Raw genomic sequence first — 23154 nt, forward strand, 5'->3', positions numbered from 1 at the left:
AGACTTTTCCCTACTATTTCACACACTTCAACTGGAAAAAAATCAAAAAATGCTCCCCTCCATACAGTACAGCTCTCCCATACCAGTAGTGAAAATGAAAATCTTACTCCAGTTTTCAGGCTTATGGAAAGAAACTGGCCCTCCACCTAAATGAACTAAAATTTAAAGATGTGTATTTGAGGACCATTAGAGTAGCTATTCAGGTTTAACCAAAGAATGCTAATCAGCCCTGTTTCAACGCAAATGAGAGCTCTGCTTCAGCACAGTTCTTGCCCCACACTCTGAACTGCTTATGCCAGTCTGCAGTGGTTTGGAAGTGCTGATGCCACTGAAGTCAAACTTCCCCTCTTGAAAATGAAGAGAATCTGGGGAGTCAAAGAAATGACAAGAGAATGAGCTGTAAGGGGAGCCTATGCACATTTACACTTTTTTCACGCATTTAAACAACAAAAAAAGTAGCAGAAGCCATTGGTTCCCTGAAGAGTACAAAGGTTTCTGTTCCAGCCCCCCAACTTCTGAGTGCCAGGTCCTTGTGTGCCCAGATCCCTCCATGGAAATGGCACCAGAGCCAAGGACTGCAGGACCGAGCGACTTCCCGGAGCTGCTGTCGTCCAGATACTAAGGACATGCGAGAGGAATATGAACCAGCAGAAACTTGGTCTCTCCAATCCCTACAACACAATTTTGAAATCCACTTTAGATCCTCGAGGACTCATCAAGCCCAAACCCAGAACTTCTGGAAAGCCAAGTTCCAGAGCATGCTTGGACCTCACACCTTGGTAGTGACAGCAGGGTGTTTCCACTCAAATTTTCTTCCTTGCAACAGTGTTTTGCTGGTCTTTTCTGACTGACATCCTCATTAGTTTTCAAAACCAAATGTCTCCATCTCAATCTCACACACTTAAGGAACTCCAAGGATGGTTGAGAAACCTCCTGCAGGGCTGTTCCTTGTCTGCTCCTGCACTGAGGCCAAAGGCTTTGCTCTATCCGGCTCCTTCTCCAGACACCCACAGCCCCCCCAAAATTCCACAGTTAAATTCAAGCCCAGTTTCTGTGCCCAAACACAACTGGGCTGACACATGAGCCCACCCAGTGACCACTGCCTCCTGCACAGGGAGGGCTCAGCCCAAAACCTGAGAAGAGGGGTTCTGCCCCTGCCCCAAAGGACCAGCACAAGCTCCAGGAGCCACCCCAAGTCCTATTCTGGGAACGGGAACAGTACACAGAAGGGCCTCCCACTGGCCTTTCGCCAAGGATAAAATTCACCCTTCTGAACACAGGCCAAGACGGTCTAAAGTGACTACTGACTTTTGTTGCCCAACTTGAGTCACCTTAAATGGGCCTATTTTTCAAAGTGTCAGTGCTCAGCACTACTTAGAATCAAGCGCTTTAAGATGCCTAATATGACAGGTCCAGTCACTGCTTCAACAAGAAAGACCATTATTCCTCTGTTGTGTGACTTCTTCGAGTCTGGCCAGGCCTTTTATCTGTTTTCCCCTCCCTTCTCCTTGTTCTTTTCTTTTTCAGCTTTTTATGAATTTCTGTTAGCTTTCCTCCCTCTGCCCCCCTCTCAAGGTCATGCAGCTCATTTCCACGTTGAACATTTACTCAGCAAACCAGGTCCTTTCACAGGCTCTCACCACAAATGTGCTTTCTGATAAAGTCTGGAGAAAAGAAACTGTAAAAGCCAAAACAATGTCATAAATAAATAAAAAAAATCCCACCAGGGCAAAATGAGGCTGTGACAGGGCAGACCCTTTCAACAGAGAGAGCTAGCAGGTAAAGCACCCCATTTCACTGCAGTTCTGTGACTATTTTCTTGCTCTCCTTTATAGTTTGCTTTTCTCAATATTTCTGTTTTTCTGCCAGTGCTGTGCCACCTGTGTGAGTGGGACTGTTATATTTAACCTCTTCTCATCCACAGTGAAACTCACCCTTATTCACAGGTCAGAACCCTCTCAGCCTATGGGCACCCACTCCTTCATGGCAGTGATTTGTCACCTCAAACCTAACATCTCATCATCTAAGATTCAATGCTGCTTGGCCTCCATGGCCACTGAGAAATTCACAGGGAAAAGTAACTTTGCTGGCTTTTGCCAGTCAGGTGATGGTTTTATACCCAGGAGTACATCTAGCCCAAAATTTCCCAAAGGAAGAGAGGCCACCATCTCCTTGCTTTCAAAGTTAGTTTTGGGATAACCAGCATATAGTATTAAAAGGCTTCCACCTTCCAAAAGCCCTGAGGGGTTCCCTGAGGACCACTGCCTGGAAGGAAGTGAGCTGAAAACAGCTGTCTTTCTCTTGAGACATCAGGGTTCTGCCTCCTTCTCACTCCAGAGCTGCTGCTTTAGGTTTCTTCATTTTGCTACTTTCCTTTTAGGAGCTCACAATCAAAAGCCAGAAATCTGGGGATTCCTCCTAGCAGGAGAACTAATTCCCAGCGATGCTGCCTGCCCTCCACAGCTCTCCCCCGATTTCTACCTATGGCCTAGAAGGGATCCTCCACTGCTTCCAGGTGAGCAGCTCCCACCCACCCCCCAGCCTGTGGAGCAGAGACCTGGCCATCCTCTTTCCATGGCATCTGACCTTCTCCTGGAGGCTGCAGAAATATGGCCTTCCATAAACAGGTATTTCTACCTAGGAAAGCCTCAAACCAGTGTCACAGGACTCCAGGTTGTGCTGGCTCAGGTAGCTGGCTGTGAATACCTTAGTGCAGCACGTGGAACAGTCGGTTCTACTTTAGGAACTGTGCAGGGCCATGGCTCTGCAGGGGAGCAGAACAGCCAACAACAGCAAGAGCAGGTACCTTGGCAAGTGCCAGGGTGGAGCTGTTACAGGGACAAATATTTAGGTCCACCACCATCATCACAACCAGACAGAAACAGAGAGTTACAAATTTTGCCAGACAATCACAGCCCTGAAGGAAAATACAGAAAAAATACACTCTAATCTTGAGTGCTTTTGTCCACTTGCAACTCGGCCTTAGCGGCACAGCACTGGGGAAAGCAGCACCCTGGTGGCAGTGACATTGTCCTGAGTGTCAGCATACTCCAACAGAGCAGGGGAGAATGCTGTGGGATGCTGTAGGACACTTTGTTGTCCATCAGGCCCCTGTAGAGGTTGGGCATTGAGGTGGGTGTCACCACACTGTGCACAGGCTCCTGTGACCCTTCTGTCTCCCTGGCACGGCCCGTCTCGTCTCACTGAGTGCTGCTCGCCCTCCCTCCCTCCCAATGCGCACATGGCTTTAATGTTTTTATTACCTGTTTGACTCGCTGCCTTATTGCTTCTCCTCTTAATGGGGCTGTAACCGTGGAAACGAGGAATAAACGGCCACCAGAAAATGAGATGATTAAACGGGTCACCCTGGCAAAACAAACTCCGTGTTCACAGAGCCCAGGCTGTGTGTGCAGTTTCTGTCCAGGGAAATGCAGGTGGGAGAGGATGGAAGGGCTAGACCAGGCTCCTGAAACGAGCACACCAGTGAGAGGTGCCTCCTCAGAGAAGTGTGGTCTCTCCCCAGGAGGAATGGTGCTGTGAGCTTCCCAGCAAAGACACGCAGAAAATGGCAAGGTTTGCTGAGGGAAGATGGAAGACTGAGGACAAGACACATTCATGTAACTGGGGAAAAAATAGCAACTATGAAGAGTATAAATAGGCTGGACTGAAAACAGAACACAAGTCTGAGACAAGCTGGTATCCTCTGTTGTCCCTGTCTCTGGCATTACCCATGCCTGCCTCGTGGCCACTCAAAAGAGAGCATAGAAGCTCTTCTGCTTGCAGCTCTCCAGGTCCCTGGGGCACAGCTCCACCACTCTCCATGTCCCTGTTGAACAGCCAAGCTGCACTGGTGTTGCCCTGGCAAAGGCATGGCACTATCCAGTAAAGCACAGCCAGGACCACAAGGAATTATGCAGCACAGACTTGGCTTTCCCAGAGCCAGCTGTAGCCACTGTGCTCAAAGGTCCTTTTCTGAAGCCATGTGGCTGGGAGGAAAGGGACAGGACCATGAGAGCCAGGAGAAAATGACCACAGCCGGGGCTGGTGTCCAGGCCTGAGTGGTTCACCTCTACCACAGTGTCCTCATGCCGGGGAGTAATGGTTGGTCCACACCAGCAAGACAAGAAGGTTGGGGGGGGGGTGTGGATCTGTGTGTTTCCTTCCATGCCCCGCTGGATGCTAACATCTGAATGAGATCCCTCAGTCAAGCTGAGAGGTTCAGACCAAATGAGTTTCAGACCAGAAAGTTGTTTGCCGAAAACAAAAATAAAACCCTAAAATATGCACACCGCAATCAAGAAAGCACAATCACAAACCAACATTTAAAGTAGTGAGGATCCTGCCAGAATCCCCATCCTGTTCCAACCTGTCCAAACCCAGCCTTATTGGGTGCTGGCAGTCTGGGAAGAGCAGACTTACTCCACCAAGAGCAACAAATTCAGCAGAAGAAATTGGAACAGCAAAGTTTGGTGAGGTAGAGATGTGAGACAACTGTTTGGAGCACACAGGCAAGCGGTTGTGCTTTCTTTCAAAAAAACACCAGCAGGTGGTTTATGAAAAGGGCCCTATTCTTTAGGGTAATTCGAGCCATATTTCATTGTTTGATAGAAAAATCCTAATATTCATGACCTCCTTAACTGGAAGAAGTTCGCTCATCTGAATATCAGCCCACAGATAAATGGGAAAATGAAAAATAGAGTAAGACAATGGAAGAGAGGGGGAAAGAAAGGAAAAGCAAGACAGAATCAAAGACAGAATGGAAGTCCAGGAGAGCGACAAAGAGTGACAGGTCTGTGGGAATACAGAAAAGAAGGAGGACACAAAGGAAAGCTATTTGGTAAGAAAAGTTAAATAGTGCAGCATAAGAAAAGGCTGAGAAAAGCAGAGTGAGTGACAGAAAACACAGCAAGAGCAAGCAAAGGAGCTTTCCCCTGAAGTTTCCAAGTGCATGGATCAACTTTGCAGAACTGGGATTTTAGTCTTACTGAGTTTCAGTTAAAAATATTCATACGCAATCGAGAAAAAAAAATCGACCCCCTTTCCCCAGCCTCTGTTCCCTCACCCTCTTCCAATCCAGTCCTCCTCTGCTAACATCTGCTGCCTGCCTTCAGGACATGCAGATGGTAATTACTCCAGGAGCAGCTTCCTCTCCTTTCCCTGCTTGCAGAGGGCCACTTGGAAGAGAGCTTCAAGCCACAGAAAGATACCACACACACCTTCACACCGCATGGCCAGAGGAAGGGAGTGTGGGAGCCAGGGCGATGCCCAGAGAACTTGATAGCACAGGAGTGGGAGGTGAGTGGGTGAAAAGATGAAGACATTTGTCTACAACACACACCAACATCCATCCGGCCCAAAGATGAGGGGTCTGAGGAGAAGCTGCCTTGAGATGTGGAACTCCTCCATACTGGGGAAGGGGTGCTGGAGGAGAGGTGTGCTGGGGAAGCACAGGAGGAGGAAGAGGAGGAGGGGGAGGAGGAGGAGGGCTGCCCTGGGCAAGGCAGCTCAGGGAGTGGATTCATACAGGCATGGAGCTGGCAAACATCAGGCAAAGAGGTGGAGCTGCTTTAATGAGAAGATGCTTCTATGACTCAGGCCTCAAAGGGATTGGTACTTTATTATTTTATTTTTCCATAATAAATTATGCCCTGGGATGCCAGGTCCTGCCGGGTTTTTCTGGAAATACCAGACAAAAGCTGGTGTTGCTACCTGGCTTTTGACAGTTTCCCATGTATGGAAGCTGAAAGTTCCTGGTTCTTCCTCTGCTCTGTCCTGGCCCATCCAGTTTTGGGAGCAGGGCTGACACTGCCACACCATTCCAACAGAACAGCCCAGCTGGAGCTCTTCACCACCCAGGCCAGGTCCTGGAGAGGGTCCCTTGCAGGTCCATGACAACCCACCCTGGGATCTGTGGCTGCTGGGATGCAAAATGTGCCTTGGGGCAGGTGGGCTCAGAGTGTGCTCAGCTCTCCCACACCCCGGGCACCCCACCCCGGCTGGAGGGAGGAGCGCTCCTGCCCGACCCCCGCACCCATTCATGGACAGCAGCCAGGCCTCATTCACTTATCTCCATCCCTGAGCACCCAGCCCTGGCTCTGGGCTGCATAAGGGAGTATGATTATGCCGACTTTATAGATTAGGAGTTATTCATCCTACACCAAATCCTCCTCTGCCATGTCTCACAGACCTGTTCTGGAGCTCTTTGTTAGATTTAGGCTGAACTTGGCCCTAGTTCAGCTCAGAAACTCGTGTTACAAAAATCCCCTGTACAGCCGCCTGTCTCAGGCTGTGGACCAAGCTGACGCCAAGGCCATTGTTTGCCCCAGCAGCAGAAGAGTGGAGGTTTCACTGCAGAGTTGTGGGAGCACAGAGACACCTAACACACAGCGCAGAGACCATACTCATCTTCTCTTGCTGCTGAGAAAGATTCACTCATGGAAACAATGATTCAAACGCACAGAACCAGAGCGTTCATCACGGCAGTGTCTGAGAGAGCAACCTGGGGAACAAGAAGTTCAGCACACCACCAACATGTGAGTGTCCAGAAGCCTGGAGGTGGGTCAGTGTCTGGGGCAGACATGCATGTTCAAGACAGGGTGATGGGGATCTAGGTGTTGGGTGTGGAGAACACCTTCAGAAATGTGCCACCAGAGCCTGGTGTTCTTACTGATTTCACAAGAGAGGTTCTGCTAAAATGCCACCTCTCCAAAGCAAAACATGAGCATGTTGGTGAATCATCATTGCACACCCCAAAACCAGGAATGGGTGGCAAAGCTCTCTTGTGAGGCACCAAATCCTCAGGGGATTGTCATAAAATGCACCCAATGACCTTAGTCTTCCTATCCTTTTTCCTTGTATCTCCTGTTCTCCACCCTTTGCTTTCTCTTGCCAACCTACATGGGTTGTTCAGCTTTTATTCCAAGCATGAAACTGCCTTAGGAGTGGAAGCTTTAAGCAGTTTCCCAGCCTCCAGAAATTTTCTGGGTTTGTTTCTCCATAGCAGAGCAAACAATTGCTTTGGTACCTAGCCACCACACCTAACTCCCAAATGCAACGAGAACTTGGAATTCTTTGAGAAACTTACACAAGAACATATTTTACAGGAGTGAAACGCATGCATTTTGTTCACTGTAACTACTTCTTTCCGAAGGGACTTGACAAACTTTTATTTTCTGGAATCACTACATGAAGAAAGATAGGAAGTCCCTTGAGATGAAGACTGGTGCCAGGTTAACGCACTGGAAAGAGATGCTGACAACTGGATTCAGCTTCTGAGAGCTCTACGGATGGGCAACAAGGGGCTCCACAGTTTGGGTGAGGGAAAAGCATCACCATCTCTCTTCAAAACAGACTGCTCTGCAGACAAAGCCTGTGCTTACATGGAACATCAGTCTAGACCCTCACCTGTGATCAGTAGTACTGCCTGTTCCAACCAGCAACTCCTGCCAGGGACCAGGAACCCACCCACAAGAGCTGCACAAAGGAAATGAAGCCCCAGGGTACCAATCCCAGCTGTAGCCCTGCTCTGTGACCATCTGTCAGCCTAAAGTTAGGCCCTATCCGGAGAGACTTTGCATAGCCCCTGGGCTTTGCCCATCCAGGCACTGTCCTGTCACCCTGCCACATCCACCCTCTTGCAGCACCACGGTGACCTGGCCCAGCTCTTCACCGACCTGTGCCCCTCCAGCACCTGAGCACTGTGCACCTTCTACATCCTCAAGCCAGTCCTGGCTGCTGTTCCAGCTTGTAGGTCACTGGTCAAGCAGGAATGGGGATTAGAAACCTGCAAGTTTTTCTTTTGTCACCAATTTCTGCCTTCATCTCCCCTGTGAGCCCTTGGAGAGGAAACAGGGAGCAACAAGGCCCTGGTCCAAGGGGCTCTCCATCCTCAAAATAGATTTTACCTGTCTCTGAAAGCTGCCTCCATCTCTCACCCCCCATAGCTTTCCCCCTAGGGAAATCAGCCTAAAAGGGGCTAATGGAACAATGTCCCTCTCTCTCCCCCCTCTCATTTTCTCTCTTTTTTTTTTTATTAGCATTTGTGGAATTTATTCCCAAACTCTCCTAATCTTTCGTACACAACCATTTGATTTGCATAACCCAGCCCCCTCTCATAAAAACTGGCTGCTAGTTTAATTAAAAAATGTAAATTTGCTGTCATCTCGGGGCCTAGTGAATTAGGACGACATCGGCATTTTTTATTGCTGAAGACGTCCAAATTGATCCAGTCCGCATTGAACCGGAGGGGAGGAGACGGTGCCGCGTGGGACTTTTGGCTGGAGGTTCTGCCCCTCCCCTGCTTCCAGCCAAGCCTCCTCTGCCCCCTCTTTGCTTTGCAAAGTGCAGCTGAGGACAAGGATGTTGGTTCTCCCAAACCTCAGCTGGATCGGCTAGCACAGCCTCTGCAATGTCAGCACTTCTGGGAGCTGAGCCCTGGGTGGCACCTGAGCTCTCCAAACCTTGGGAATGGCTGCATCTTCAAACCCTGGGAGGGAGGGAAGTAGCCCAAGTGGAGCTGGGAGATGCCGCACAGGCAATGGTTATCTTCACCTACCACAGGACTTTTCATTACTTTCCACTTTCAACCAACTTTTCAGAGGGCACCTAAACTGTTGGCTGCACAGCAGCCCAGGGGTATAATTTGATGTCACAGGGAGAGTCAAAGTGGCCACAAAGGCTCTCGCTGTGAGGACAGCCAAGTGCAAGAAGTGGGACAGAAAAGGCTGTGTAGGCAAAGCCCTGAGATAAATTCCAAGCTCAGATAGTACTATCCAATCACAGGAAAGAGGACTCTGGGTAGAAGCATAAACAGTTCAGGAAAATAGAAAGAGAAACTGATGATATGGAAACTACACATCAAATATCTGATCCCCTCCAGTTGAGGTATCTGTACCACTCCCAGCCAGTTTCGGTACAAGTTGCCTCTTTCCCTCTGGGACTCTGTGTCTCAGAGTGGAACGGTGCAGTACCTGCCCACATCAGCAGACTCCATTCTGTCAGTGGCAGACCTGGTTTAGAAGGACTTGTAAGACCCAGCAGACAGTACAGGTGAGGAAACAGGAGTTTATCTCAGAGGTCAACTTTCCGGTCTTTCTGTGAATTATCTCTCTATAGTCCCAAAGCAGTAGAAACACTCCTATGGACTTCAAGCAGTTTGAAGCATGTTCTCCAAGCTGGGCGCTGCTTAGTCCATGACAGGAAGGTTAATCCCTGCCCTGTCAAACCCTTCTCCCAAGGAACAACACTCACTGGGGAGGTTTAAGCCTACCATTTGAATGCTTTCCACCCAACAAATATCTCATAGAACTACTGCAAAGGGACATGAACACCCAAATCAGCTGCCTGGGAACCTTTTGCAGAGCATGAGCTCAGGAATGACACCAACTTTGGCTGAGCCAATGTCTCCCAAAAAGTTTGGTCAAAAAAGGAAAAAAAAAATAAAAGAGTTGTCACCAGCCCAAGGAAGGTGTTTCTATCTGCTGGATGTTTCAAACAACAGCAGTGATTTGACAATGACACAAAATGACCCTTTGAGTCGGGAACTGGGTATTCCTCTGCCCATTTACCATAGGTGTCTTGGTCCTCATTCTGAGGTCAGTTCCTGTAATCTCATACCAAGGATAACTAGGCTGGGGAACAGTTTCCCAAAGGAAGTGACAAGTAACCAGTCAGTCAAGGTATTTAAAACCAGACTCTCAGAAAGTCACATTGCAGGGAACATCTTGCCACATTCCTGCACAGATGGACTCAGTCCACAAATTCTTTTCAGTCCTTAATCATTACTAACATTTCTAGCCTTAGAAGGTCCATGCAAGAAGGATTGACTGAGCTGAGAAAGCGCTTAGCAAGAGCAGACTGTCAGACCCCACATACCGAGTCCCTCTGGGAAAGAAACCCCTCTGGACTTGCCTCTGCCAGCTGGCAGCTCGTATGAGCAGCCCTCGGGCACTGCCTCTGGAGAGTCACTGCCTGAGGGCTTGGAGAGAATTCAAGAGGCAGTGACTGAGGGAGATAAGCTGGCCCAAGTAGATAAGGGTTAGAGGTGGTGATTATGGGGCAGGTCTTTGCCCCACGATCATGACAAGACGGGTTCACCCACACACGGACCGTAATGCTGACTTAAAGAGATCTCCCCGATCCTCGTTTCCATGGCTTACTACAGCCTCGGGTTCCCACACTGGAGACCAAAACCCACGTGTTACCTGGGCGCAGCGGTGGCAAGGCTGAGCACCCACAACACTTCCGAGGCGAAGGAGGGTCCCTTTCTTGGGGAGGGGGAGACGTCGGCTGGGCAGCCCCTACTCGGGGGAACCCCATGGGGCAGCGGGCAGGGCTCCAGCCGGCAGAGGGCACTGCAGGGTCGGGGCACAGCCCTGCCCGCCTGGGGCAACCCGGCCCGAGACGGCCGGGCAGCTGCCACAGCTCCTCGAGATGGAGATCGGGGTAAGTCACTGTTTATTGCTCTTTAAAGCATTTGCCCTCCCGCATTTCACCACATCCTTAACTCCTGGGCTGCCCACGCAGCATCCTAGCTTCTTGATCTAGAAGGGAGGCGGCTACACGCCCACGGCTGGACCCAAGCAGAGCTGGCACGTCACGCTTACAGGTGGAAGTGGCTCTGGAGCCACTCAGTTCCTGATATCAATGGTAGAAATAAGTAAATAAGTGGAATAAACGACAACAAAATTATCCTCTCACTCACAATATCAGAGTACATAGTTCAGGCCCAGTCAATCATCAACCAGTTTATTACCATCTTACTCCTTATTAAAAAAAAACAACACACACACACACTCTGGCAGTAATTACCTGGATCAATGGCACATCGCCAGCACAGGCCTGTCTGGCTCTTTGCTGCCATTTGGTTTTAAAATGGCAAAGAACGCTTTACACCATTTTGGAGGAGCAGGTATAGTTGTGTCAGCCGGTTTGGGGACATGGTGGTGGGACCTGGTCCCAAAGAGGGAGGTAACATCACCCAAGGGATTGATTCCTAATAAACTCTGAATCTGCATATTTTGTCAAATCTAAATGAGACCCTGATCCAGACGGTCCAAGGATTGGAAAACCCACCAACACTTTGAGCCCCGCAGCTCCTGGATGCAATCACACTCCAGCCTGACAGAGACTTGTCCATCATCACTCCCAGCAGGGCCACCAGCCCAACCCAGCACCTACTCTCCATCCTGATACCCGATCAAAAACTAGTGGACAAGCCACAAAAAGCTACAACCAAAAACACACCCAACCCCAATACTAGGGCCTAGGTAATCTAAAACCAAAACACTGCCCCAGCCTGGCTAGCTTTCCGCCTCCCTGCATGATGTGAAGGGGTGGGGGAGGTCTCATACACCTCACATGGAAGGACAAAAACAAACCCATCCCAGATATGCCCAGGATGAAAAAAAAAAAAAAAAACAACAAAAAACAACTCATTAAATGTAATAAGCAGCCTCTTCATCTGACACTGCCTTGTCCCAAATAAATTAAATTCCTTTTCATTTAGGCAGTACAGAAACCTGACAAGCAACCTTTACCACGGACAGGCCAGAGCTCAGGAGGGGGAAAAAATGAAAGAGAAAACAACCCACACAACTTACAACAAATATAAAGGCAGAATCATTTCAAAACCCCCATAAACTTCCCCTCCGCATCCTCTCACGGCCAGCCCGCTCCTCTGCCCGCTGCCCCGGCCCGCGGGGGCCGCGCTGCTGGGAAGGACCGGCGGAGGGAGCAGAGCCCCTGGCTCACCTCGGCGGGGCCGGGAGAGCGGGGCCGAAGCGGCGACGGGCGCGGGAGCAACTTCCGTAAAACAAGTGAAAGAAGCAAAGTGAAAGAGGTGGCAAGCCCCCCGCCGTACCGTACCGCACCGCACCTGGTGCCGCCCCCGCGCCCCGCTCCGCCCGGCCCGCAGCTCTGCACCGCGCACCCGCCAACAAAAGTTTCGGTGCGGCGGCAGCCCCGCGTCCGAGAGACTGCGCTGCCCGCAGCGCCGGCCCCGCGGCCGCGGAGCGGCGGAGCCGAGGAGGAGCGGCCGGGTCGGACAGCGCTCCGCTTCGCACCGCCCGGCGCGGGGGCACCGGCACCAGCGCCTGCCCGACCGGGGGCTCCGCCGAGAGGCGGGCGGTGGGCAGGAAAAGGACAATTGTGCTGTACTTACCATAGTCGGAGAGACGAAAGCCGAATTCACTTAAATAATCAACTTTCATAATACTTAATTAATACCTAATTGCAGCTGATTGCTCCCGAATAACAAGTTGTTTAAAGCACTGATGTCATTGCCGTGCCGGTCCTCCCCGAGTCACTTTGGCAGCGGGGCCGGGGGCGGGCGCGCAGCCGCGGGGGGCGGTGACTGGCGGCCGGCGGACCCGCCCCTCGCCGGGCCCGCCGCCGGGGGCAGGTGCGGGGCCGGGTCGGGCCGGGTTGGGTCGGGTCGGGGGCTGGCGGCGGCGGGGTTACCTCGGGCGGAACCGCAGCGCGGCCCCCGCGCACCCCGCGGCGGTCCCAGCATGGCGGGGAAGAAGCGCGGGGCTGCCCCGCACGCAGGGCCGCCCGCCGGGAGCAGCCTGGCCGCGGTGCCCCGCTGCCACCGCTGCCGGCCGTCGCCGCCACCCGCCCCACGGCCGCGGCGCTGGCTCCTCCGGCAGCCCCAGGGCGGCGGGGACGGAGCCGCTGGCGCGGAGCGAACCGCCAGGGGATGAATGGGACGTACGGGCCCGGACGAGCGGGACAGGTGCCCCGGGTCCTGGGCACGACAGGACCCGCGGGCAGGGGCACGGTGAGTTGCCCCGGTACCGCCGTCCCACGCGGCTCCGGGTTCGGCCGTGCGGTGCGGAGCGCGCACCGAGGAGGACTGGAGCCCTCGGGGCACTGGTGGCCGTCACCTGCGGGTGTCACAACCCTGGACGCATCTTGCCCAATGGCCCTCAGGAAGATCACGCCGCTCTACCCCTGAACGCCGGGCTCACGGGAGGCGTGGGGAGGGGGCCCTTTTGCACTGAATTTCCTCATTTTTTGTGGCTTTATTTTTCTAAGTAGCAAAGAATGCGAGGGAGGTTCTGAGAGGTGTGTTGGGTAAACACAGATATAAGCCTCTTTCTTTAAAACAAACGAGCAGATTATTTACCTGATTAAATAGGTATTTTGAGCAGGTTGTAGGCTGTTTTTATGAAAACACCACGTTTGGCTCCAGGATTTTGGCAGAGCTGGGATCCTCACCGGGGCTCACATGGCGCTGCCCATGGATATAGCAGCTTTTAAATCCTTTTAATAAGCACAACTTAATGTGCTTCCCAAAGGACGCCAGCATCATTACCCCACTAGGGATGGGGAAACTGAGGCACTAGTAAAGGAAGTGATTTGCCAGAAGTGGCCGGACAGGTTAGTCACAGGGCTGGAAGGAGCCCAGGTGTGTTTGGCTCCATGCACCAGGATGTGCTGCACCCAGATAGTGTCCTGAGCCCAGAGACACAACACAAACTGTAGCTCATCAGCTCGGCAGTGCTGCATTGGCATGGGCAGAAATACACAGACAGCGAAGCAGGCCAAAGGGCAGGGAGAGGGAAGAGGAGACGGGAGTCATTTGTGGAAACAACATATATTCTGACTTCTCTCTGAAAAAAATCTAAACAAAGTCTAGTGAAACAGAGTCACCCAGGGATCTTCCAAACCAGGAAACACATGGGGACAGCAGTGTCAGGCAGGAGGCAAGTGTGCCCTGCCTGGGGGCTGCCCAGCCAAGCAGCAGTCCTGAACTGAGACCTGTATGGGACTCACCTTCCCACCTGATGCAGTCAAGCTCCTGCCTTATCAGCATTGCCCGGACTTCCCCAATCACTGGTTTCTAAGCACACAATCAGCTCCGATCAGCACTGTCACCCCGTTCTGCCTTTAAAATCCTGCCTGTCTGCACTTCACGTGGCCCCAGTGCAGGCACCAGCCCAGCCGACATCACCCATAATCCTCAGCAGAGCCTGCCCTGGTCCCTACACCTGAATCAGGCATTCCAGCACCTGCCAAGGAATATCCCACCCCGCAAAGTAAGGAACAGAACCACAGTTGTTTGTGCAGACTCTGTAATAGCTCAGTTTGGACTCAACACTTCCTTCCAGGTTTGAGTTTGCTGACAGGTCCCCTAAGTTCACTGCACTTTATGTCAGATGTCTTCATTTTTGCTTCTCCTGCAAACTTAATATTTAAGGAGTGGGAGTTCTGCTTACCACCACTGTTCTTGAGAGAGTGGGCCCCACCTGCATCTCCAACTCCTCACAAAGGAACACACTTCTAACGTGGATATGTCACTACACATACACAGCTCCACAGACCCTCTAAAAATACCTGTTCTTCTACGTGCACCGAGCTGAGCACATTAACACATCAGTATACAAATGTTCCCCACCCCTCCCATCCCAGCACGCACACGCAACATGCATATGCCCTCGACAAAGAAAATAATACTCTGTGCTCACTGACATTCAAATATACACATAACCATACACCATGACACACATGAACCCACATACACAACCTAAACACACCTGGAGGATCTCCTCCACAGATTTCCCACTGTCCCTCCCACTCCTCCTTGCAGGAACAACTTGCCAAGGTGTTTTTTCAGGTGAAATCCACGCCCTACAGCTGACGCAATGGCAAGGCCTGATTTCCTATCTCAGTGATCTCCTGTCACAGGATCAGGTTTTATTTCCCCATACTCCCTCCTTTGCTTCTTACCCAAGGCAAGTTGGTTCTTTCCTCTCTCAAGGGCTCTGAAGCTTTCTGCTCCTGTGCCCCCCATGAGGGTAGCATCTCCCCTCCCTTCTTCCCTTATCCCTCCAGGGTATGGATCCACTCCGAGGAAAAGCTGCCTCTGATCATGGTATGAAGAGGCTCCTGGAACCCCTGCTCTCTGGGAGCACTCGAGGGAAGGCAGCACCCCTCACCCTGCTCTGAACTGTGCTTCTGTTCTGGGGTGGCGAGAGCCGCCCCATCCGCTCCAGCCACGTCTGCCCTTCTGTGGCAGGTGAAGAGATCTCTCTGTCTCCCTTTCCACCCTCCCAGGGGCATCAGGAGCTCTTGGTAATTAATGTTTGTCAGGTGCTCAGAGATCCTCAGATGAAAAGTGCAATGGGAGGGGGAAGGATGATTAATTTATTATTATTACAGTTTAATGCTTTCCCCGCAGACAGTGTGCCAGGGCTGAGAAGGGGGTGAGTCACACTGAGATGTGGGACATCCCCCTTTTTGTGTCTCTTCTACCTTTGTTTTTTGTGCTTAGCCCGTTTTCTTGGCAGTTTCTCCCTCCTTGCTGGAGCTGGCCTGGAGGCCTGGGACTGTGCTCTGGATTCATGTGGGATAGGGCGCTGGCTCTCAGATTGCAGGTTGGAGATCTGGCAGTGCTGTGCCCCTCCTCCTGCTCCTGCTTGGGGAGTCTATTAGGCAAATGCTCTTGCCCTGTTTCTGTAATTTTGTTTGATTTCTGTTTCGTCAAGGGAGGTGCCCAGAAGCCTCGGGGCCTGGGCGGCAGGAGCAGACAATCCATACTTTCTTTCCCTTTCCTTTTCTTTCCCTCCTTCCTTCACAATTCAGTTTCAATCACATTATTGGCACACAGCTCCCAGAACTCCTTGCCAAAGCAGCTGTGCTAAGTTTCAGCGTGCTGGGGTGGGCTCTGCTGGGAGCAATTCTGCCGTTTACTGTTCCTTTGGCCTTATTCAAACAGTTTGACAGCAGGTCCCCACCATGTGGCTATTGCTTTTCCAAGCACTCCACAGCTTCCAGCATCTGCTGGAAGCCAATGCTGCTCATCTCTTGACCACTGCCCAGAGGGAATGACAGTACTGGGAACGGGCCATACAGCACTGAACATACACAGCATGTGCTCCACAGGGGCCCAGGAAGACTTGGGGGAAAGGAGTGGCAGGGGTTTGAATGCACTAACAATTAGTTACAATTTAGTGCAGCAATTAAAAGTGCGGCCTGGGGATTTCAGGGTGAGGAGGTAAGGGCATAGTTGTACCCAGGCAGCAGGTCCAATAGGGAAGGTACCTGGCACTCAAAAGCAGGTGCTCTGCCTGCAAAAACAGCAAATACCACCCTGAACCACTCTGAACCCACAAAGCCCCTGAGCCTGGGCTTGGCAAAGCAGGCAGCTGGGATGGGAAACTGCTGCCCAAGGATGGGTCCCTGACTGGGCAAGACCTATTCCTGCTGTGCATGGGGCAAGTGCAAAACGAAATGGTGATTTCTGTCTAGAGGATCTGCAAGCCAGCTTGTGTTCCTTCCTGCAGAGACATGCTTGGATGCAAACAAAAACATGAGCACACGCCATGTGCACACACAGAGTCATGTAAATGCACAGACACAGGAAGCCCTGTGCATGGTCCTGCAGCACCCAGCACAGGGCTGGATTATCATGGATGTTTCAGCAGAGACTGTTCTACTCTGAACACATGTGGAAGGCCTAACTAATGGCTAGGAGATGTCATGGGGCACTGGGTAGAGAGCAGCTGCCACCCTGCTTATTCTACAATTACTTGCTCCCCCAGCAACTCTGTCCTAACATGAGCCGGACAGATCAGTAAAGGCTCCCAACACACAGCCCAGCAAGTAACAGAGATGGGGCAGGTTGAGAGACAGGATTTTACAGGACTCTGACATCGTGGAGTAGGGCCAGTCTCCATGAATTCACTCTGGATTTGATGTCCCTTGGGCAGGCGCAAGAGGAGAAAGGAGGGAAGGCAGAGGGAACCTGGCACATTGTTTGCTCTGTTCTACCTGCCCCATCACAGGCAGAGACCATGTCACCCCTGCTTCCATGTGGGACACTGAGGCACGTACAGAGCACTGTCAGGGACTGTCCCCAGTGAAGAAGTCACTCATTCATTAGAAGTGACAATGAGAGGAGATGATAGAGAAGGTAAGAATGGGCAGCAGACCCAGGGCTGCACACAGTGGGGACTGACTGCACTTCGTCCTCCGGGATGTGACAGCAGGATCCTCAACAGAGCGCAGGGAGGGAAGGCAAAGCGTCCCCTCGTACGCGAGCTGGGAGAGCTGCCCGAGATGCAGTACGCGTGTATCCGCGTGGGCTGGCCCTGCTTGTGCAACGGGGCTGCCTGAGCTTCAACGCTGCTGACACAGGGGATGTGCCAGCGTGCATGCGAGTGGCTCTGAGCGACGCGGGGACGCGCCCGGCGGGTCCTGTGTGCCGAGGGGCGCAGGATCCGTGTGCCGAGGGGCGCAGGATCCGTGTGCCGAGGGGCGCAGGATCCGTGTGCCGAGGGGCACAGGGACAGCGCCGGGCAGAGGCTGCGCAGCCCCGGCGGAAGCGCGGCCGCGGCCCCCAGGGAGCCCTGGCCGAGGGCCGGGGGTGCGGGAGCAGCGGCGGGCGGTAAGTGTGAGGCAGACGCAGCGATTGCATTACTGAAGGAGCCCGGACTGGCAGTGCCGAGCTATCGTCCCTGTAATCCTGTTAGCCAGCAATCTCCATTCCGAAAGAGCTTCATTTCTTTGTGAATATTTGTAAACTAGATATCTAATGGAAAATTATAGGAAAATTATAGTGAAATTCATGACGAAGAAATCCGATTAGCCCTAATTCAATTATGCCATCTTAGCCCACACAGCACATTTCCCATTTTTTTCCCATAAATACCAATGCCAGGGGTCCGGGTAATCAAATAAAACTGAAAATCATCTTCCCATTAAATTCAATTAGCTGCAATTTCTAAAGCCTATCAGAGATTTTAATTACTAAATTATAAAATTCTCCAATGCTAAATTGAAACTAAAAAAATTGCACATCCTTATATTTCAGAAGAAAAAACTCCAGCAGAAACCTTGAAAAATACCCTTCTCCTCCCATCAGCATCAGCACGAACACAGTTCTGGGCAGGCTTCACCAGAGAAATGAGTGTAGAGGGACATGAGCCAGGCCTAGGGAAGAAGGTGGCTACCTCTGGGAGAAAGTGTGTGGATATCAGAGCTGAGATTAAAACCTAAAATCCAGCCCTAGTTCAACTGAGAAGGGTTGGAAGAAGGTTGGAAGATAGAGGCTAGCAATCTGAGCAGTGTCTTTGCTCGCTTTTCCCACACGAGCTCCTCACTTCTGGCAGGTTTTCTGAGCTGCTGTGCCAGGCACTAGTGACAAGCCACCATACTCCCGCAGCCAGTGAAACAGTCGAGACTCTCTAGGAGCTGGAACGAGTTTTGCCTGAAAATGGGCTCAGTGAGGCAGTCCCTTGAGTCTCTGTGTGCCAAAGCCAGGGCAGGAGAGCTGGTGATGCCCAGAGGGAAGCAGGAGGGCAGATGTTAGCTTTGTGCTTCTGATAAAACTTGAATAATGGCCATGCAAGCCTGGTCCTGACACTGAATTAAGGGAAGCTGGAGCCCTCAGCAAACTGATTTAGCTTGAAGCACTACTTCAGCAAACACAGCAAACACGTGGGATGTTCCAGAGGAGGGGGATGTAATCACTTTTCCCTGATAGCACAGGGAGCTCTTGGAGTTCACAGAGGCACCAGGCAGGCAAGCCCATCCCTAAACTGTTCTTTATTCAACAACTAAACCAAGCAGGCAAAAGGGGAAACCAACAAAGCCTGTGCCTACAGATGCTCTCTTCCAGTCCTGCTTCTCTGGGGACCAGCATGGCACAGTGAGGTGTCAAGGGGCAATTAACTTATGAACAAGCAGTGGGAGGAGAAGGGAAGCTCAGCTCCCCAGTTACAATACCTGACCCTCCATGAGGCAGCAAGAGTAAGGATTTTCTGACACTGCTTTTACGCCAGAGAGCACTTTTGCATGGAACCCTAAAGGGTTTATTCACGAGCTAACATAAACGAAGCCAGTTTTCTCACAGCTCTAAATAGAAGCTCAGGTTGCCCTGAACCAGGCCGATACTTGGTTTAATTTACTGGGCACCCGAAAGTTGAGGCAGGGAGGTGCCCACAAACAGAACAACAACAAAAAAGTTAATGATCTGGGATTTTTCTTTAATAAATAGGCAAACTGGCTGAGCCGGATTGTTGGCTGGGATTCGTCTCCCCTTTATCACCCTGGAGCTTCTGTGACACATTCTCCAAATCATCAGCATTTTGCAATTTGAGGTCATTACCAAATAGTATTTTTTTGCCAAGGAAGGGAGAAAAATAAATTAATAATTAAGAAGCCCAAGCAGGGAGAGGCTGTGGGTTGAATGGCGCTGCCACCTCCGCAGGGATTGCTCAGGCACCTGGCAGCCTGCCCAGTGTGCACCTTGGTCGCTGTCTCACCCTGGAATGTGGTGCTGGCACCCAAGTGCTACTTGATTTTACTATGAATTAATCAGTCTCTTTTGCAAATGTCTAACACTAAATCACCACTGGTTGGGCTTCAAATGCAATTCCCCTGTTCCAGGGATTTGGTGCAAGGAGATTACCAGCTCCAGGTGAAGAGCTGAGGGGGGTTCCCTCTCTGCACATCTTCTGGTTCTTCAAGGCATCAGCCCCTCCCTGCTGGAAGGAGAATAGATTTCCCACAAGTCTTCTCCTGCTCAGAGCAGGTAACCACACAGACATCTAAGATATATGCTGGGATAAATCCATCTGTGCTACCTGACTGGAGTGCAGTTACACCAAAAAGGAATTTGGTATGACTGCGAGCTGACACAGGCAGCAGAGCACTGCTTTGGCAGCTTGGGTGTGCCTGTGACCCCATATTTATGGAGCTGTGGAAGCATCTCCACACAGGACGACATGCAGAAATGTGTAGCTGCCTGTGTGGGTATGGCTGTCTGCACATCTGTGCACATGGATGTGCATGGCCCTGTGGCACTGTGTGGGCACTTGGCCACATGTGTACAGGGCTGCACTGTTAGACGTGGCTGCCCACGGACATTCTCTGAGGGTGTTCTTGCCATGTTAATGTGTGCATGTCTCATTTGTCTCCAAACCTGTAGTCCTAAGCACCGTCTCTGTTCTGTTCAGCCCCCCAAAAGGCTGTTTGCCATGGCTGATGGATCTGGATGGCATCAGCACATGTCCTTGCACTGCTCCAGGAACACACCGCTCCCTGAGCCATGGGCAGCTGTATTCCCCTCTCCACACTCTGCCTGTCTCAGAGCCCTTTCATATTTTCAGTGCTCACTAGACCGTGAATTCACCTTCATAACAGTTACAGGGTTATTTAGCTTCTCCTGACATTGATAACCACCAAACTTTCACAGGCAGCTCAGCTTTCTCCCAAGAGACATGCAGCACTCCTCTCTCCCATGCCCATGGTGAGCCCACCCACACACACCCACCAGGAGCACTGGGGCAGATGCCCTAGTGGGACACAGTGCCTCAGAACACTGCTCATCCACTAGCCACAGTCACTTATCCCCAACCCACATCTACACTGTGAAAAAGAGGAACAGAGCAGAAGAGTTTAAAACTGGATGGAAATAATGAAATCAAGGAGAAGAGAAGAGAGAGAGAGAGAGAGAAGGGGGAAAGAGTGATAAAGCAAAACCGGTTAAAAACAGAGGAGGAAAATCCCCTAGGACAACAGAGAAAGGATCCAGGAGGGAGGTAGGAAGAGCACAGGAATACACGGTGGGGTTTTCCCCCCTGCATATGCCACAAAGCAACACTCTCCAGCAGCTGACACCAGTATATTCCACAGCTCTCCCTGAAATCTTACGGATCAACTAGACAGCCTGTATACAGCAGCTGGATTAGCTGCGCATGGGCTGGGGCACTGCCGAGGAATAATGAGGATGATCAGCCTCTATGGGAAACATGGGATTGACTCCAGGGTGTCCAAAGGCCGCCGGAGTGCAGAAAACCCAAAACAGGAGGATGAAACTGCTCTGCAGGGCCAAACACAAGGAAAGTCAAGCCTGTCCCTCCTACTGACCCCATGTCATGGGGAAACTGCTCTACTTTGCTGGCCCAGAACCACCTCTGCTGCTCACGCTCCCACTGGCTCTGAGCCCCTGTTGTCTGTTCCCCCACTGCAGACCTGTAAGGCACCTTTTTGACAGCTTTCCCCTCCCCTGCTACAGCACCCATCACTTGGCATCATGTCTTTGGCACAAAGCCTTGCTGCTCACCCCTGGCCTTGTGGGCTTGCTCCCTAGTCCCCTGCACTTTTCTATTTTGACTGAACAATTAATTCCCAACTGAAGCAACTGCTGCAGTGGCATTTCACTCTGAAACCAAGCACGTGTTGACAGCAAGTGGCATCCTCAAGAGCTCGTGCTTGGCCCCCAAGGCTGTGCAGGGCCAGACACTGCTGACGAGGTGTACAAGTCGCTGCACAACTTGTGGTACCTCTTCCTGTCTGTGTGGCTCCCCTGGCTCTGTCCCCAGCTGTGCCTGCAGCAAGTCACCCATCCCACTGTGGCCAGCGCCATTTCCCATCCCACACAGCCCCTTGGAGCAGACTGACCCCGTATCCCAGGAAACAAAATCCCTCCTCCTTTGGCCCAGGGATTTCGTATCTGCTGTAACAAGAACTCAAAGCTGGGACTTCATTATGTTCCCACAGCCATGGGATAAGGATAAACATGATTCCTGTCACTCCCCCAAGTATTCAGTGATATGTTCCCATAAGCACAGGCTGTGCATAGACACAGGTCTGCACACATAACATGGAATAACATGGATCTGGAAAGGGGCCTGGTAGGGGGACAGAGCTGCTCTTGTCCCTGAGGCAGTTGTTGCTGACTCTACCTAACACCAGAGACTGCAATACAGATGGAACTGGTGTGACTTCTAGGGGCAAAGCCAAGAGCTGGATTTGATGATCCCATGTGGATCACTTCCAGCTCAGGATATTCCATCACTCTGTGGTTCTATGATTCTGTGAACTGCAAGAGCTCAAAGGGGCAAGAACAGGATGGACCAAAACAGTAGCCCTGGCACAAGTTTATCACAGCTAAACGTTTTTGGCATAAATTCTTCACACCCAAACACCTTCTCCTGTCCTCCAGCTTCTTCGGGATGGTTCCTACCACTGGAGCCTCTGCTGGCCTTGCATGGCCACCCTGCAAAGGCAGATCTGTGCAAAGACAGCAGAGACAGCCCTGCTGCTTCACTTGCCCCAGGAGCACACCCCAGGGCTCCTGCTTTCCCCGTATCACCATGAAATAAAAAATCTCTGTGCAAACAATGGATCAATAGAGCCCCCGCCTCTTCGGAAGGAAAACAAACACCCGGATCACCGCAAATTAGAGAATGTTTCGCATCACTTCATCCAAACAGGCTGACAATTTTTTTGGGTTGTTGCCACGGTGACAGAGTAACACAGCGTTCAGCCTGTTGCAGAACAATCAATTAAGTTAATGCCTCAGAGTGCCTGTTTACCCTTCCATTTAGGAGGTGCTGCTCTCCCTCACGCTTTCTCTCTAGCTTGTTTGAGATTTCTCATCCTTTGCTTCCTGCTCCTAGTTCTTCTCTATTTAACCTAAAAATAAAGTCTCTACCCTAACTACCTTCTGGCTTGCAAACAGCCTCCCACTTTTTGGAATGATTACTTGGAATAAAGTTTTTCCTCCCTCTGACTCCCGTCATTTCATGTTCCTTCCTGCACGTGTTCCTCTACCTTCCATGGTACAGCCCTGTCCCTTCCTCCCGGTGTGCTCAGGAACTCGCCAAGTTTCTAAAGGCCAGCTCTAAACATCTCCTTGGGAAAGTGGGTGCCTTCAGAGTAACTGCTTTTAACAAGATGAAGTAACTTGAACTAAAGACCTATGAAGTGATCAGCAACCCTTCCACTATTGCTGTTTTTCACACTGTGAGCTCTAACTATAAATGAAGAACCATCTTGTGCTAAATGCTGTTTGAAAAGGAGAACTACAAAAAGGCCTCGCAAGAGTCTAGGTCATCCTATGGTCCGTGTCAAATGGAACTCCTAAATACTTGCTTAAATGATTTTGGCTTAAGCAAAACTCAACCTAGTGTCCAAAGCACTGTGCTGAACTGAGCCTATGGCAAGGAGACTTTAAAGGGAGCACCAAGGCCAGGAGACTATGGCAGATCCATCATTCCAATCCTTTAAAATAAAGATGCCAAAACATCTCTTGGCTCAGCCCTGATCACCATCAGTCTGCCAGGCCTTTCACAGGCTCACATGCTCCTGCCGCCGATCTTATGGGTTTATTTCCTACCTCACAGGCAGTGTGAGAAGTTACAC

At 51.2% G+C, this 23154-nt stretch overlaps 1 protein-coding gene across 7 annotated transcripts in view; it reads right to left on the reverse strand.

Moving 5' to 3' along the window:
• CASZ1 (castor zinc finger 1) overlaps nucleotides 1-23154 on the reverse strand; it is a 197714-nt gene that overhangs the window by 75047 nt on the left and 99513 nt on the right. The window contains exon 1 of one of the 7 annotated variants that reach the window (XM_063417279.1): nucleotides 12161-12317. The exons of 4 other annotated variants lie outside the window; for them this stretch is intronic. In XM_063417279.1, the coding sequence (XP_063273349.1) occupies nucleotides 12161-12209 (49 nt within the window). In that variant the 5' untranslated portion in view covers nucleotides 12210-12317. Of the gene's footprint in view, nucleotides 1-12160; nucleotides 12319-23154 lie in introns of those variants that run through there. 2 more of the 7 variants (XM_063417282.1, XM_063417285.1) reach the window with 2 other exon arrangements.

The sequence above is a fragment of the Prinia subflava genome, chromosome 21 (assembly GCF_021018805.1).
Source record: "Prinia subflava isolate CZ2003 ecotype Zambia chromosome 21, Cam_Psub_1.2, whole genome shotgun sequence".
NCBI classification, from domain to species: domain Eukaryota; kingdom Metazoa; phylum Chordata; class Aves; order Passeriformes; family Cisticolidae; genus Prinia; species Prinia subflava.